An 18336-nucleotide genomic window follows, 5' to 3' on the forward strand; every position below is an offset into this window, starting at 1 on the left:
GTATAATTGGTTCTGAATTTTGTTGGTTGCTTGCTTCCATTTAACAGCACTTGTATTGTGTATCTTTTGATCTGCTCATATTTTATTTGCTACATCATTCCAAGGAAATGGGAGCAGACTGCCTTTTCTAAAGACATACCAAGAAAAGTCTGTATTGAAAATCTGTTAGTCATTAATTACAAGTATGACATTCAGTCAACTGAGCTATTAGCAAAAATGGTGCCATCAGCATATCCACGTTCTTATCAGTGAATTTTAAATCAAGACCTAGTTGATTTTGGGGTCATGTCAAAGGTCATTGCTTGCAGTTTTCTGCTTTGTTGAGCTTATGTTGATTGGTACATGTAAAAATAAATTCTGACCAGGCTTTTTATTAGTTGGATTCTAATAAAGAATTACTTAGTCAGCAATTTTTGATGTTGGTTTTATGGTCAAAGGTCATGTTTCCAGGGTTTTAGCTTTCCTAGTTTTTGAACATGTTAAAACAAATAAGCATGGTAACAATACTTATTACGAGGGTTTATCTTGACATTGTCTGAGACATGTTCGGTGATGGGCAGATTCAGGGTTCAAATGACAAAGAATTGTGTTAAGCATTTACGTGTATCATGTGAACATGCTAACTTGGATATATTGGAAGAAATTTGTTTAACAAATTTGGTGTGTTAGAGTTTCCCAAGACTGTCATGGATAGTTTAGTAATTAATAGTTGAAAAGAATGAAAAGACAGCTGAAATGACCTTGTCATGGATTCCTGTAAATAAGTTTTGGCAAGTAGAACATAAGTTCATCAACTCACACCTGTTGGGTTCTCCTGACAATTATCGAACCTTGTAATCATTAATAAACTAGATCTTCCATCTTTATGCTGATCCAACACTACAGGTTTATAATGAACTCAAGTTCCAACCAAGATAAGCAAGTACTTCAAGCTTAATTTTAGATATGACTTGATGGGCGTATGACTTAACTACTTAACCTTCCAGGACCTTTGAGAGATTTGCTGTTATTCAAAGTAGATGCCGAACAGATTTTGAGAGATAAATATATTACTTAAATGTATTAAGGTAGCACTAAACAGTTTGGTATGATTGGCCAGGAGTAAATGTTTTAGTGAAGAGATACACATTTTATCCTCATTCCAAAACACCTTTGTACTGGCTGGGTTAGACATTAAGTTTTGGCCTAATGTTTAATGAGCGGCACTGTTTTTTTGCATTTGTGTGACTCTGAAGAGTGTAATCATAGAATGGTCTGCATTATCCTGCCAGTCTTCTTAATTGGTTCAGTTGGTCCATTCTCTAGCAATTTTTTTAAAATTAAAGGCATGTTGGTTATGGAATTTTATTTGATAGAAATTAGCTTCAGAACTGTGATTGTATATATGTGACCGCATCCATGGCTGAAAACGATTCATCTCTGATTTACACTGCTATGATGTAGCTTAGTATTTCTGTTGACACTTGGTATATTGCTTTTACTTAACATGGGGTGTGCTCGTGTTTAAAAAAAAATATCTAACAAGGTTATGAGAGAAATTATTTGATAGGTCCTGTTAAAATTATAAATTGGCTAACGTGGGTATGTGAGAAAGCCTGCCAGTAGCTTCTTGTGGGTCGGTGATTCTTCCCGGGGTTTTCCAGGGTTCTTCCTCCACCAGTTATACTGGCCGCCATGTATGGCCTATCTTGTGCTGAAAAATGGTGTTAAACACTACAACAACTACAATAAAATTATAAATCTTGTCATTTTAAGTTAAGGCTGATTTAATTTAATTTTATTGTTTTCTTTGCTAATATGTTGAGCAGAAATGTTCTTGCACTGTTTTCATTCATCTCACCACACTGTTATTTTTGCCTTTTTCTTTTCACAGTTCTGAGAATGAAGAGGATGAAAATGGCTTTGACTTGACTACGGTGTTTGCTAAAATACGGCCAGAAGAAATACCTGAAGTTCCGCCCAACAAATTCCTATTTAGAGGAAATATTGAACGTGATAAACAGTTAGTTGAATTTACCACAAATTCTTACTTATAAATGAAGTCCAAAGGCAAACTGTACAGCCCACGTCTGCTGTCACATAATGGGTTGACAGATCTTGGTCTGTACAGTTTGTTTCTAGGACTCAATAGAACAAACAACATGTCCCTGATCTGCCAGCACATCATGCAACAGTAGGTCAGGTCTATTTTGTTTGTAGCTGGACTTGGTAAATGCTTCTGTAATTGGTGCATTTATGTTCGTCTGTTGTTAATTTTTTTATTGGAACTACTTGTTAACTTTTGTATTGGAACTACTTGTTAATTTTTTTATTGGAACTACTTTAATAATTAAAATCATTTGTAGCAGAACATAACTGAAATTTTATTGCAGTGCAAGTGGATGCTGTCCACTTGTTTTCTTGGGTTTTAGTTTTTGTTATTTTCCCGACAATTACAGCTTCGATGATGCTTAATTACATGTATTTTGGAAGTAGTCCATTATTAATATGGCAGAAAACTAGTCCATTATTAATATGGTAGAAAACTAGTCCATTATTAATATGGTAGAAAACTAGTCCATTATTAATATGGTAGAAAACTAGTCCATTATTATCATGGTAGAAAACTAGTCCATTATTAATATGGTAGAAAACTAGTCCATTATTAATATGGTAGAAAACTAGTCCATTATTATCATGGTAGAAAACTAGTCCATTATTATCTTGGTAGAAATCTGTCGGACTTTTAAATTTTTCTTTTATCTCAGTCAAAAAATCCACAAAAATGTTTCGGTAACCAAACAATGAATTTAAAAAAATAGGTGCTTTTTTGTTTTTGAAACAATTATTAAAAACCTGAACTGTTGGTGACATTAACATTTACTTTGGGTTAATATTTCAGTCTACAAAAGGACGCATTTACAGTGGAGGGCAGTTAAACTTTAAAGCAAATATAAGGAAAGAAACAAAAAGAAAATTACAGTATTTATGAATAGGCTACCATCTTATTTTAATTTTGTGTCCCACCACTATTATGGGGCATGTGCAACCGTAGTGTTAGCATCTATACTTGCTTGTAAGTCAAATGCAATGGTAAACAACATAGATTTGGATCTGCTGTCAAATAATGTTCCAGCATATCAGGATCTGTTTTTGTTTATTCTATTGATTACACCTAGTGAACTGCATAGACTTAGATCTCCCAGTGCATAATGTGATGGTATATCTGGGTCTGTACAGTTTACAGTTTTAATTTGAGTTATCAGCAGGTATATGTAGTGCCTTTATCAGAATGTGCATTCGTATATACATTCATCACCTTACTATTAAAGTTTGCTTTTTGGTCAGTTTCAGGCACTGTGATGGGTCATCTGTGTTCCATGAATGCATTTCTAGTTTCTAATTCCTAGCAGGAGGTGTTTTCCCAGATTTAACCACCAGGAATTGTTTCTGAACTTAAACATTGATCAAAAACCAGTGATCTGATTTGCAAAACATTTAAGCCTGATTTCAAATGATCCAATCAGACCTCACAAGTCTAAACCTAGCTTCTTAAAACCTATGTAATGAAATAGGACCAAGTTGCATCATTCATCAATTTAGCATGACAGAAGGAAAGAATTTAAATTAATAAATATTCTTTTTAGTATAGATGAAGATTGCCATTCTTTGCTCCCATTATCATTGTGTATATGTATAACATATCAAAGATTCTACACTATCACAAATACATTTGGATTTAGTTGTATTGTGGTGTTAAATTGCAACAGGATCCACACAATCCTGAAAAGTGCTTAAAATTTGGTGGTTACATTGAAAAGTGCTTGAATTTGTTGGATCAGTGGGTGAAGGTGCGCAAAGTCCCATGCTATGGGACATGGCAAGACACCTAACAAAATGATGTAGATGAGATGATTACACCCCAACCCCAGTGCCACACATCTGAAGTCCCACAGCTACATTGTCTTCATCAAAACTAGTTCTACAAAGTTCTTGTCTAATACTAGTCTTCCTAAATGTTGAAAATTAATTGTACTGTTTGTAAAGTACATTTTGACTTTGAAGGCTTCTTAAAAAGTGCTTGATTAAATGTCCATAGGAAGAATGTACAAGAAAGTATTCTGTTTGATTTGTGTTTCTTTTGTTTGTCTTATCCAAGTTCTTTACAACAAGTCACTATTATACTTAATACAACTACACAATTTACTGAAATAATAGTATGTAGTGCTGAATGTCAAACTATATTTTCATCACTTAGGGATTCAAAGACCAAGGAAGTTTCACCACCTGGGTATGGACAGAGACGTCAAGTGGATCGTATTCCTTATGGCACCAAGTACTCCTATTCAGCCTCAGGCCGCAAGATCAAAGGCAGGGGCAATGTTGTGAGTTAGCATTGATTACTTTTAATTCTGTTTTGGGATATACATTCACTTCTATTGATGGGGTTGCCTCAGACATTGAGTTGAAGTACCTATTGAATGTGCATTAACTTTAGTTCATGGGCTTGCCTCAGTTGGTGAATTGTTGTAAAGTGGACAGTACTCCCTTACTAGAAGATGCACCAGTCCAAGGCAGTCCCTTTTATAAGGTAGTGATGGTGATTGATCCCACTGCAGTATTTAATAGTATTATTGTATATAAATTCTCTCTTTATAAGGATGAGCCGCTATCAGACCCATTATATTAATGGAATAATATTTCTCATAAATGTAATTGTTGTTTTGGACATATTAGTTAATTTAAGTATCAATATAACCTTGAAAAAAATGACCCCCACAAAAATAAATAAATTCACAGTAACTGAACATACCAGCAGTAAAGCATGAGGAATATCTGTTCATATATGCAGCTTCTTTGGGTTTTAACAAACTTGGTGAATTAGACACCAAGTTGCCTCATTAAAATAAGCAGATATTACACACAAAAATTCATTCTAGATCATGATGATGATGATGATTTTTGTTCACATACAGTTTGATCCAAATACAGGCCTAAATATTGTTTGATGTCAGGGCTGAACATATTTTTCACAGCTACTTGTCTAGAAAAAGTAACTGCAAATTAAAGCAGCTTTTAAGACAAATTGTTTTACTTGTCCTGTTCTTCAACTTCGTAAATATGTGACCAGTTTTTAATAGGTTGCAAAACAGAGAAAAAATATCAAGTAAAGTAGACACTGTACAGTTATTGACTATGCACATTCTCATAATAATGTCTTTATTGTTAGCACATCAATGTGCAGTTTAGGTAAGTTTTGTACTACCCCTTGCCTTGGCATCGGCATTAGCACTGATAAAACCATATACATATGTACATCCTTAATGAATGATTGAATATCATTCTTAGTCCTTGGCAAGTTTTTGTTATGTTAACATCTGAACATAGCACTTACCCCTAGGGGAGAAGGATAAGTGGGCTGAATTGGTACAAACATGTACTGGTTACGTTTATGTGTTTGGCTCAGTTTTTAAAATACTGTTATAACTAGGATCATAAACTAGTTTTAAGTTTATTTTACAGGCTTTGTTTATCCTGGAATCATCACACTAGATGATTTATGAATCTTTATTAGTACCACACCTTGTCCACATTGGAAAGGCACAGTTACCTACATTATGCATTTAAATGGTATAGGCTTAGTTTTTGGCATTTACTCAAAATTAAATAGTTTTTTTTAGGACTGTGTATACATACAGTTATACTAAGATTAATGCAGTTTAGTGAGATCCATATTTCACATTTCACTTACTTTGTAACCTTTTGTATGGTGCTAAATAGCCTAACAGTGCTGGTGTGCCATTAAAATACAAACAATCAATCAATCAGTCATTCACTGACCTTGGCTCAGTTTGATATTTTTTAATGTCATTGCTGTATTCTTCAAACAGTTATTTTGTACTTCTTTGTTAATACCATACCCATACCAAAAAAGGCCACTGTGACCCATATTTCACATTTTACTATCTTATGTTAAGTTTTTGCATTTGGCTGATGTTCATGTATATTCTTGGCATGCTTTGTGCATGCTATCATATATAAAATCATAAAACTTGTTTATGCGTCTTCTTGAGCAATACTTCCTCATGGTTTCGTAGTATGTCTGCACAATATTGACCATACATTGAAAAGTAAAAAGTTCAAATTTAAATTTTAAATTTATTTAAAGTTCAGATGTAAAGATAATAGTAAAAGGAAAAAGGGTCAAGATCAGTTTTGTCTGAATTTACAAGTGCTACTGGAGACTAGATAAATATAGTTGTTAATTACACTGGTTAAATTGAGCATTTACTCAAATGTTGTAAAATTGTAAATTTCATAGATTTTAAGGCACATGATTACAAAAGTGGAATGTTATGCCAAATTACAACGTCAAGTGCAATAATATAATACTGTAGAATATTATTACATCCACTTGGTTTTCCTGTTCCATATTGCAAAAATGTGATAAACTTATTTTTTTCAGCGGTATCACCGAAGCATCAGCCGAGATAAAAGCGAAACTCCACCACACTGGAAGCAGGAGGAGAACCGAGCTAAACTGCAACAGAAGCAGGCAGAGCTAGGAAATAGTGAAGAAAGATGGGTGAAAGGAGATAAACTGAATGGCCAAAAGAAGGGACGTAGAGAATCTGGGAGAGATGAGGTCTCCCCATCTGGAAGAAGACGCACTGGAAGATATCCTAGTGATGAAGAAGAGTAAATACACTGGAATGCATATGTTTTACAGTTAACATCTGAACCGTCTCAAACAGAAAAAGAAGGAATATTTTTAGCTGCATACATTAAAGTTGGGAGAGTTTTTGATTAAGACTAAAGTAAAAGAAAAATGGCATCTTTGCAACATAGCCGTATCATCAGATTATTGAGTCTTGTTGATTATGTTAGTGGTTTAAATTTCATCCATTGTGTCATGGGTCAGACATTACTGGGGGGGGGGGATTGAGTAGAACACCCTGAAATTTTTTGTTAGAATTGTGGAAAATATTAGGTAAAATCTGATAAAGGTGAGAGAACATCATGCAAGTTTACATACTTTTCCATTTTCATGAGTAAATGCCCTTTTAAATTTCCATCAGTTAACAGCACACTTTTAATAATTTTACATATTTTTTTAACTTTATATAAGGACATTTAGGACAAAAAAGAAATATTGTTAGTACAGTAAAACAAACCAAAAAAAAACAGTTCAGGTTGACTGTTTATATGTAATCATGTGTAGATAACATTTTGATCTTTTTGGGACATATATTTTTGATCTTTTTGGGACATATATTTTTGGGGAGACTTAAACCTTCTTTGCACAATTAAGCAGAGACCACTTGAGGTAGACATGAAATTTGGTAGAGATATATGTATTCATATGTTGATAATCTGATTCAATTTTCAGACCATTACAGTAAATTTAACTTCTTTTTTTCTTGTATACATTTATTAACTTCGTTTTTAAAGTAATTTTTTGTTAACATAATTTAGCACAAGTCATTTGAAATTTATTATGCATACATGTTTGCATAAAAAGAATACCTGATTAGTTTTTGTGGCATTATAGAAATTTTTAAAATTTTTCTAGTTTCAAACTTATTTTTAGACATTGGCTTTTTCACCAGTAGTATCTGCATTCAGCAAAGATGTGTTTTACCAACACAAATCTGTTTACTGTGGAAGCAATGCTTAAGCTATCTCCTTTGTAGCTCACCTGGCCATAAGACCAGATAAGTTTGTACAGTAGTTTTACGTCTGTCATGTGTCATCTATCATGTGTCATTTATCATGTGTCTAGCAATAGTTTTCATTTTCATGTTACCACTCTAAATGCCATATTTCTGATTTGACTCAGATCAGACTCAAAATATAAGACTAGATTAGGGGTAAGATTCTTCCCATCTCTTTGACTGAGCATATTTCCAATCTTGAGAATTGTATTTTTGATCTGAATTGAAGAATGGACTTGAATCAAGTTTTCAGAGGAATTTGATAATGATTGAGATTCGTGCATATTAATGAGGTGATTGTGCATGTGATTAGCTGAGCTTGTTACTACTCAAGAATCCATTTTCTCTAATTCTGTTTTGATCAGACTTGCAATATAGCTATGTATAATTAAGATGATGCAGGTGTTCAGTAATGAGCAAGGTTCATTACTTAGGTGATACTGCAGTATTAGCATTTCTGATCAAAAGTTCAGTTGTGATAAATAGATTAAAACCATCAAAATTTTAGATGAATACAATTATGTGCAAGATCACCACATACTAACAAGTTTTTGGAGAGAGCATTTTTGATAGGATTTTGATCAAACTTAGTCAGTAGGCATATATCACAAATCTCCAGTGAGTTTGAGTTTGTTAGTATTAAGATCATCCTGTGTCTGATTGGCTGATTTGTCAGCATTCTTGCATCTATATCTGTTTTGCTCAGATTTTGATCAAAGTCTTACATCATTATGATGGATGAGTTTGATTATGGATATGATCTATGCGTGAGGTTATCTTGCATGTTGCCAATTTGGAGATCAAATTTTGCTCCAACTTGCTAAATAAACTTGTACCGTCATTTTCTTCGATTGTTTCTTTAATAAGTGTGACCAGTATATAATATCTTATGGTTGGATTTGCTCCCTCTCAGAATATAAGGACTATTTCTCATAAAGTTTGAACCAAAATTGGCAGATAGGTTTATATTATCAAGATCTTGTGTGACTTCATTAGTGAGCAAATAATTTTGCATATTAATCTTTAGATGGAATTTTCTTCAGACTTAAGGTAAAAATAGATAAAATCATCAGGATATAAAGTTTAGAAGATAGTTTGAATTGTTACAATACTACATAAACCTTCTTAGTGAAATGGACAATTGTTAGGTGAGTGATGTCAGATCACTTTAGCCTCTTGTTTGGACTTTTCAGTGTGAAGACATATGGAAGAATTAAGTTGGGGCTAGTGACAACTTTGTCTATATTTCAATGAGTTCTGAATACTTAATTTGAGTTTAACAGAAAATTTGTGTATTTGTTGCAGAGAAGAGTCCAAAGAGAATGCAAAATACCAGAAGGAACATAAAAAGCTCAAAAAGCAGAAAGGGTAAGAGAGTTTTGAAGCTTTAAATTCTTTTTAAATTTTCTCTTTTTGTTATAGAGTTAGTTCTTTGACCAAATTTTGACAGTGGCTTATACTTAGGGTCATAAGAAGGCAATATATTCTTTGGGCTCTTAAGGCTAAAGGTCACAATTTTAATATATCTAATAAGAAACAAATGTTTTCTGAATAGTAAGTTTTGTTAAAGTCTGTAGACAAAAGGGCTGGGTCACTAAAACCATTCCCTACTAAAGCTTATGTAGAGGACAGGGAATATAATGTACCATTCACAGAACATTAGCGCTGTTCAGCACAGTGTAGGGAATATAATGTATGATTCACCGTAGATGATTGTTCAACACAGGATAGGGAATTTAATGGACCATTGAAAGTACACAGAGGACTATTCAACACAGGGTAGGGAATACAATGTAAAATAGACAGTACATAGAGGACTGTTCACCACAGGGTAGGGAATACAGTGTACCATAGACAGTACATAGAGGACTATTCAACACAGGATAGGGAATACAGTGTACCATAAACAGTACATAGGGACTATTTTACACAGGGTAGAGAATACAGTGTACCATAGACAGTACATAGAGGTCTATTCAACATAGGGTAGGGAATGCAGTGTACCATAGATAGTACATAGAGGACTATTCAACACATGGTAGGGAATACAGTGTACCATAGATAGTACATAGAGGACTATTCAACACAGGGTAGGGAATACAATGTACCATTGATAGTACATAGAGGACTATTCAACACAGGGTAGGGAATACAATGTACCATTGATAGTACATAGAGGACTATTCAACACAGGGTAGGGAATACAATGTACCATTGATAGTACATAGAGGACCATTCATCACATGGTAGGGAATACAATGTACCATTGATAGTACATAGAGGACTATTCAACACAGGGTAGGGAATACAGTGTACCATGGACAGTACATAGAGGACTGTTCAGCATGGGGTAGGGAATATAATAGAGCAGTGGTCTCAAACTCAAACCACTCTGAGGGCTGCATGAGGGCACTTTCAATGGCCCAAGGGTCGTACCACCTTTGTTATCTCTCATGACACCTTGTGATGCCAATCATTTATCAGGCCACATAATACTGCTTAGTGGGCTTCATGTTTGAGACCCCTGATGTAGAGGAATGTTCAACACAGGGTAGGGAATATAATGTACTATTGACATTACATAAAGGACTATTCAGCACAGGGTAGGGAATATAATGTACCATTCACAGTAAATAGAGAACTATTCAACATAGGGTAGGGAATATAATGTACCATTCACAGTACACTGAGGACTGTTCAACCCTGGGGTAGAGAATATAATGTACCATTCACATTACATTAAGGATTGTTCAACACAGGATATGGAAAAATAATATACCATTCACATTATGTAGAGGATTGTTCAGCACAGGGTAGGGAATATAGTGTACCCTTCACATCACATAGAGCACTGTTCAGCATGGCGTAGGGAATATAATGTACCATTCACTGTAATCATTTTGTAGTTCTTGAAATCTTGCAGCTGAAAGCAGAGTGTGGCAGAATCTTGTAAATGCAACTAGACATGCAGTTTTTTTTTTTTTGATCATTGCAGAACATTGTGCATATTATAACCATCAGAAGAAGGGTTACTGCTAGTTTTGTTGGAGTTAGTGGTCTTTTTTACTTTGAACTAAATGTAGTGTATGACAGAATCGTGTAAATAGAACTAATTTTAGCTTTCAGTGTTTGATAGAATAATTGCCATTTTGTACAGGAACTAAGTACAGAATAAGAATTTTTTGCATTTTTTTGTGAACACCGTGAAGCATGGTATTTACTGTGGACTTTATCTAAAAATAACAAATCTTAGTGCTGTGTTGACTTTGTAGGAGTTGATACCCATTTGACTTAGAACCAGATGAAGTGTAACAAAATTTTGTGAATGCAACAGCTTCTGCAATTTTTACTGGATTGCTTTGTAACTTTATATGTTATGGTCATCAGTGCAAAATAAGTATGTTGATCCAACCATTGTACTGGAGATAATTCATAAGGGCAGGCTTGATTGTCACCAGCGTTGCATATTTCACAAACAGAAAGTTGACAAATTATATATGAAGCATTAGCTACAGGGCATTTCATGATGGTCCAATGACATGTAGTCACAATATTATACAATGCATCTGTCGGATACAATTATTTCAGTTAAGTGGTAGTATTACAGATGTCTTGGTGCAGCCTCAGGCATAAAAATAAAGTAGAACCATAGAGAGCCAGACTTGTCCCACACATCTCAATTATTTATTCAGAAGTAATGAATTCAGTTACCATAACCCTTTTTGATACAGATTTGATAGATGGTAAGAAATACTTGAGTAAAATTTCGTGGTTAATGACATATTTTTGACTGGTGGGGGAGAAATTACTTGAAGTTTGCACATACAAGCCACAACTCTTGATGCAGGAAGAAGTGTTTGTTGGCTGTTTGCAGTACTTATGCCAAAGTCCTTCATCTGATAGAAGAAATATAGGTATTTCAGGCAGAAACTGGTAGTTAAAATTATATTGAAAAAAACCCATTTTTTAATATATATTCTCTGTTCATGGGTGTGGGTTGGGGAGCCATCCTACAGACTACCTTACAATTCCATTTTTCTTTGTATATCTTGTCCTCTGTATAAAGGATTCAAACGGCTAGATTTTGAGCTATTAAAAAGGGGAGTAGTTATAAGAAGAAAAGAGGATAGCCTGAAGAAAGGAAACACTGTAAGATGTAAGAAAGAAAAGAGAAAGAATCATGGAGCAGAAAAGGATAAGAAACAGGAGTATTGTAAACATATATACACATATGTTATAAAACTAGTTTCAGATGATTCTGTGAAAAGATAACCAAGATTTAATTCAAGATTGTCTATGTATGAACTGATTTTTGAAAAATATATCTAAAACATTTCAAACAATGGACAGAAAAATGACTACTGTACAACTAATCAAATGTGTGCCTTTCAGTTTCAAAACATTCCAGTTTATCATTTCTTTGGGCATAATTCCTATTCACAAGTGTAGTATCGTTTAAAAATAAAAATTAAACAAAGGTAGGAATGGGAATTGTTTTTCATTTCACATTATATATATGTATCTTTAGATATCAGCGATATGAAATTAATTACATTGTCTACTTCTAACATACCAACAGTTATTTCTGTAAGTGAAAAGATATGCAGGAAATTAGTGATTAGTGTTGTTTCTAACCCACTGGCTTAAATCATTCCAAAACTACTTTACAGTTGCACAGTCCCCAAAAAGGTGAATTAATGTTTCAGGTGAGTCCCATTTAGTCTTTTTGGTATGTTTTTTTAGGCAATGTTTTTTTCCTTTCCTTTTTTGAATATGCACATTAACATCAAAAACATGTACTTTTATATGAATATAGTTTTATCTTCTATATCTGAAGTGCCAAAAAGTTGAAGAAACAGAAAAGGAAGAAAAAGATGACTGATATCTTTGGGGATGAGGATCAAGAGAGTGTTGATCGAATTAGGTACACCCTTCCTCCACAAGAAGAAAGTGACGAGAGTAGCCCTGAAAATAGAGACTACAACAGGTTAGGTTACGATCATTATGATGACAAACAAGGCAGTCGTTATGAAGAGAAGACTGATAGACGGAATTATGGTAGGTCAGAAAACAAAGCATATCAGGATAGAAGAAGTTCATCAATTGAGGAGGAAAGAGAGATTGCACAGGTCTCAAAGAGGCATAGAAGAAGATCTAGGTCAGAGATTGAGATGATGTCAGTGCAAAATTTTGAGGACAAGGAAGGGAAGAGAAATCTACCTCGTGGCAGAAAAACTGTTGAAGGTGAAGAATATGTCTCCGGGGAAAAGATTTATAACAGACTTATTAAAAGGAGAGATTCTGCTGCAAAAAGGGGAAGATCTGAGTCAAGTGATGATGAAAAAGGAGAGTTCAGATCAGACAGACAAGGCAGAGATGTGTATTTTGAAGAGGAAATGAGGTTGGAGAAATTATATCGAAGTCAGAAGGGGCAAGGATATGAGGCAAAAGGGAAATACAGGCAGGAAATTGAATCAGAATCAGAGTCTGAATCTGAAAATGACAGGAGTTTGAGGCAACAGGATCATGTACAAGGTAGAGATGCATCGCGTCTTGGAAGAAGAGGAGGCAGACAGTTTGAGGTTGACAGTGAAGGAGAAAATAGAGCAAGAAGAGAAATTCATATGGAACGTCAGTTAGGTAGTACAACTAAGGACAAGAAAGGACTAACTAAAGACAACAGAGACAGAGGGGATGGCTACAAGATATCCAGATCATATAGGTCCAAGTCAGATAGTAGGGAAAGGTTCAGTTCACTTGATAAGTCTGCCAAGAGAGAGAGGTCAAGGTCATCATCTGAGAGAGGTAGGAGAAAATCAGGGTCAGATTCAACCTCCAGTAGCTCAGAAAAGAAGTTGGATTCTAGATCCAGAAAAACAGCATCTAGGAAATCAAGATCATCAAGCAGATCAAAATCTAGCTTATATTCAAGATCAAGGTCAAGATCACAAAGCAGAAGACAATCCTCAAGGTCTTACTCAAGATCAGGGTCAAGGTCAAGATCGGGAAGTGATAGAGATAGCTCTTACTCCTCAAGGTCATCACGTGAAAGGTCGAAAAGTTCACAGAGCAAACAAGGAAGATGGAGCAGTGTCCAGGATCGTAGAGATGAGTTAAAAGCACAGGCAATAACAAAGTATGTCTTGATTATGAAATTATGTTTTCATTGTCTGTGTATGCATAAATATGCACCATTCCTTCCCCTTTATACGTTTTCTTACTCATTTTGTTCCCTCTCTTGCATCTTTCTTCCTTTCTACTATATACTTTCTGATGTCTGTGTCCTTTTTTAATCTAATTTATCTTTCTTTTTCTATTTATATGTCTTTTTGCATTTATATGTGGGCATGATCTGAGAGTGGATGGTAAATACGTAGCAGGAACACTGTGTTGGAAGGTAAATTGTATGTAGGAAGGGTGGTAGGTAGGTATGTTGGAAGGTAAATTGTAGATAGGAAGGGTGTTAGGTAGGTGTGTTGGAAGGTCAGTTGTAGGTAGGAAGAGTGGTAGGTACATATGTTGGAAGGTAAATTGTAGGTAGGAAGTGTGGTAGGTAGGTGTGTTGGAAGGTAAATTGTAGGTAGGAAGGGTGGTAGGTACATATGTTGGAAGGTAAATTATAGGTAGGAAGGGTGTTAGGTACATATGTTGGAAGGTAAATTGTAGGTAGGAAGGTGAGTTAAGTAAGTGTTGGAAGGTAAATTGTAGATAGGAAGGGTGGTAGGTAGGTATGTTGGAAGTTAAATTGTAGGTTAGGAAGGGTGGTAGGTACATATGTTGGAAGGTAAATTGTAGGTAGGAAGGGTGTTAGGTAGGTGTGTTGGAAGGTAAATTGTAGGTAGGAAGGGTGGTATGTAGGTATGTTGGAAGGTAAATTGTAGATAGGAAGGGTGGTAGGTATGTATGTTGGAAGGTAAATTGTAGGTAGGAAGGGTGGTAGGTACATATTTTGGAAGGTAAATTGTAGGTAGGAAGGGTGGTAGGTAGGTATGTTGGAAGGTAAATTGTAGGTAGGAAGGGTGTTAGGTACATATGTTGGAAGGTAAATTGTAGGTAGGAAGGGTGTTAGGTATGTTGGAAGGTAAATTGTACGTAGGAAGGGTGGTAGGTAGGTATGTTGGAAGGTAAATTGTAGATAGGAAGGGTGGTAGGTAGGTATGTTGGAAGGTAAATTGTAGGTTAGGAAGGGTGGTAGGTACATATGTTGGAAGGTAAATTGTAGGTAGGAAGGGTGTTAGGTATGTTGGAAGGTAAATTGTACGTAGGAAGGGTGGTAGGTAGGTATGTTGGAAGGTAAATTGTAGATAGGAAGGGTGTTAGGTAGGTGTGTTAGAAGGTAAATTATAGGTAGGAAGGGTGTTAGGTTGGTGTGTTGGAAGGTAAATTGTAGGTAGGAAGGGTGGTAGGTACATATGATGGAAGGTAAATTGTAGGTAGGAAGGGTGTTAGGTGTGTTGGAAGGTAAATTGTAGATAGGAAGGGTGGTAGGTAGGTATGTTGGAAGGTAAATTTTAGGTAGGAAGGGTGGTAGGTACATATGTTGTAAGGTAAAATGTAGGTAAGGTAGGAAGGGTGTTAGATAGGTATGTTGAAAGGTAAATTGTAGGTAGGAAGGGTGATAGGTATGTTGGAAGGTAAATTGTGGGTAGGAAGGCTGATAGGTAAGTTGGAAGGTAAATTGTGGGTAGGAAGGGTGTTAGGTAGGTGTGTTGGAAGGTAAATTGTAGATAGGAAGGGTGGTAGGTATGTATGTTGGAAGGTAAATTTTAGGTAGGAAGGGTGGTAGGTACATATGTTGTAAGGTAAATTGTAGGTAAGGTAGGAAGGGTGTTAGATAGGTATGTTGAAAGGTAAATTGTAGGTAGGAAGGGTGATAGGTAAGTTGGAAGGTAAATTGTGGGTAGGAAGACTGATAGGTAAGTTGGAAGGTAAATTGTGGGTAGGAAGGTTGGTGTATTAAAGAAGATAGATGGCTGGGTAAGCAAGTTCAAGAAGGATAGGGAGATCTTTGTAGATACTGGGCAGGCAGAATAATAGATGTGTATCTGGATGGACTTTTTAAATTTTCTGTTAATTTTAAATATTTGATCTCTCATTTCAACATGTTTTAGGCTGATGAAAGAGAAATCTGAGAGCCCCCCACCCACCCACTGGAAACCTGGCCAGAAACCTTGGAAGCCAAAGGAAGCCCCACCAAATGAACTTAAAAGGTACAGATATATTTATTTTCTTGCCACCATTATCACAAGTGAGACAAAGGTACATTTTTTCCAATAACAAGAGTTGTCTTTGTGGTGTTAAAAATGTTTGAAAGTCATATCTCCTAGATAGTAGTCTTGTGAGTTGAAAAGATAACTTTGTTTTTATTTTTTTGTATACTGTACAAATTCGAAATATCCAAAAAGGATGATTTTGTCATGATACACTTTGTGGGGTTGCACTGTTTACCTTAACATCCAATCAAACAATACTATTTTCAAGTTGGGCTTAATCCTGAGAATATTCTTTACCCACACAAAAATTCAGTCTGTCACAAGTATTTCCCATTCTAAGTATTTATTTATCATCATGGTCCAGCAAATGTTTGCACAAAGCAAAAACATTATTTATCATTATTCTTGTATGTTTAGTAATAGTGAGTTATTTTCAATAACAGTTCACACAAAAATCCACACCAGAAATGAGACTTCTTGCATAACAATTAGGTTTCTAAAAAGTATCCACTGTTCATGGCAAGTTACTTGGCATGTATACCTTGTGAAGGAAACCACGGTAACTTGGCTGGTAGATCATTAGATCACGATTCAAAAGTTATTTGGAAAATGACTTAGAATAAGATCTATACTGACATTTTGGAATAATATTCCATTGATAATGCAAATAGATATGCTTCAGGAAAAATTTGATAACTAAAAATGGAATATGATTAGTACTGTATCAAGAATGATTAGAAAAATTAATGGAAATTAAAGTGGCAGATAGATCCGTGATAGAAACAACCCAGGACTTGTCAAGTGAGACAGATTGTGTTAAATCCAGTCAAAAGTAATTCTGACAAGAAATTTTCAGGAGAAAATGGTCAAACTTTCAGTCAGCTGGTTGATTTTAAACTGCATAAGAAAGAATGTGAAATACATGCAAATTTCAAACATGTTTAAGTGAACTTGAAAGTATGTTTTGGAGCATGGCTACCAAATATTACTTCCGTTGTTATGAAAATGTCTGCCGTGTATTTCTCATAATTAAATACTTTAAATACATTGAAAATAAATCAATTCTTGGTACATTGGTTGTTTCCAACTCTGATTAACTGGTATTGGTTTGGTTAATGTTTTATAGGTAAATGATCAAGGAATTTACTAACCATTTTAGCCTCGATTAGTACATTAAAATATGGTGATAACAAACCCCATGAGAGACCCCAGATTAGTTCATTATATGCATAGTTTATATTCCTAATAGAATAGTATGTTTCATGGTATATACCAGTTTACTTTGTACTAATGATAAATGTGCTGTGTTCAAAATGACCATGCTATGCTTCATTTAGTTCATACATTTCATTTGCATCTTTTTCATTATTGTATATGTATTTTCACTTCAGGTTTTAATGATAGTTTATAATAGTGACTGCAGGTCTTTCAGGCCAGGTTTATGATAACAAATTGAGTATTTTTCTTTTCCAATATTTATGCATTATGCACATGTCACTGTGATAGATGATTTACTTATAAAGGTAAGCTTTACTTAGATGATTGCAGGTTAATGCAACATTGTTATTAGGCCAGGTTTTGCATTTGGCTAATCACTCAACTTTTTCTGAAATTGTAGTGACACTTCTGACTTAGCTTTCGCAGTCAAAGAACTTAAAGTTGGTCACCCTAGTATTACCTCCTTATGAATTGTAAATGTTTGAAACTTTCCCTTATACATTGTACATCTTTGCCATGGAATTATTTCAGATATCTGAAGAAACGTTTACACTAATTTTATCTTTGTTTGCTTTTAAATTTGAAGGTGCTAGGATCCAAATAGAGGTAATATTACTAAAATCTAATGACAGTAATTCTTTTTAATATGCTGCATGTGTGAAGATATTTCTATCATGCAAAGATCAATATATTATGATTATTTTTTTTATAGTCAAAGTTTTTTAACTTTATCACATTTTGCTGCTGTCAGTCTTAACATATAGTGAAGGATCTCGAGCAAATGTCATATTAATAGTAACTCTTGAAATTTATGTGCATACTTCTTGCATATTTAGGTTGTTGCATACTTGTTGCATAGTTACGTTGTTGCATACTTGTCATAGACCAGAAGAGCTTACTGTTGTCTATCATCTGTCAGTCTGTTAGCACAAATGTGTTATCACTACTCCTCTTGAACTACTCGGAGGATTGCCATAGAACTTAGATACACATTCTTCCCATGATCTAGTTGGTCCTAAATGAAAATGCCTATATCTGGGCATCCAGTATGGCCTTCACAGCACTCATTTTGAAAATCATGTTCTTGCCATTCCTCCTGAATGGATGGTCATATCAACATTGGGTTTTCATGAAAAGGCTTCTTATGCTGATTGGTGTTAATTGAAATTGGTGCCTATCTGATGTCTGATATGGCTGCCACACCAGTCTTG

At 34.8% G+C, this 18336-nt stretch overlaps 1 protein-coding gene across 1 annotated transcript in view; it reads left to right on the forward strand.

Moving 5' to 3' along the window:
• LOC149791884 (uncharacterized) overlaps positions 1-18336 on the forward strand; it is a 65855-nt gene that overhangs the window by 35669 nt on the left and 11850 nt on the right. The window contains exons 10-15 of the mRNA XM_089969491.1: positions 1874-2002; positions 4238-4364; positions 6446-6678; positions 9000-9062; positions 12532-13830; positions 15806-15904. Coding sequence (XP_089825617.1) covers positions 1874-2002; positions 4238-4364; positions 6446-6678; positions 9000-9062; positions 12532-13830; positions 15806-15904 — 1950 coding nt within the window. The remainder of the gene's footprint in view (positions 1-1873; positions 2003-4237; positions 4365-6445; positions 6679-8999; positions 9063-12531; positions 13831-15805; positions 15905-18336) is intronic.

This window comes from Sinohyriopsis cumingii, chromosome 9, assembly GCF_028554795.1.
Source record: "Sinohyriopsis cumingii isolate HCF-2022 chromosome 9, ASM2855479v2, whole genome shotgun sequence".
Lineage (NCBI taxonomy): Eukaryota > Metazoa > Mollusca > Bivalvia > Unionida > Unionidae > Sinohyriopsis > Sinohyriopsis cumingii.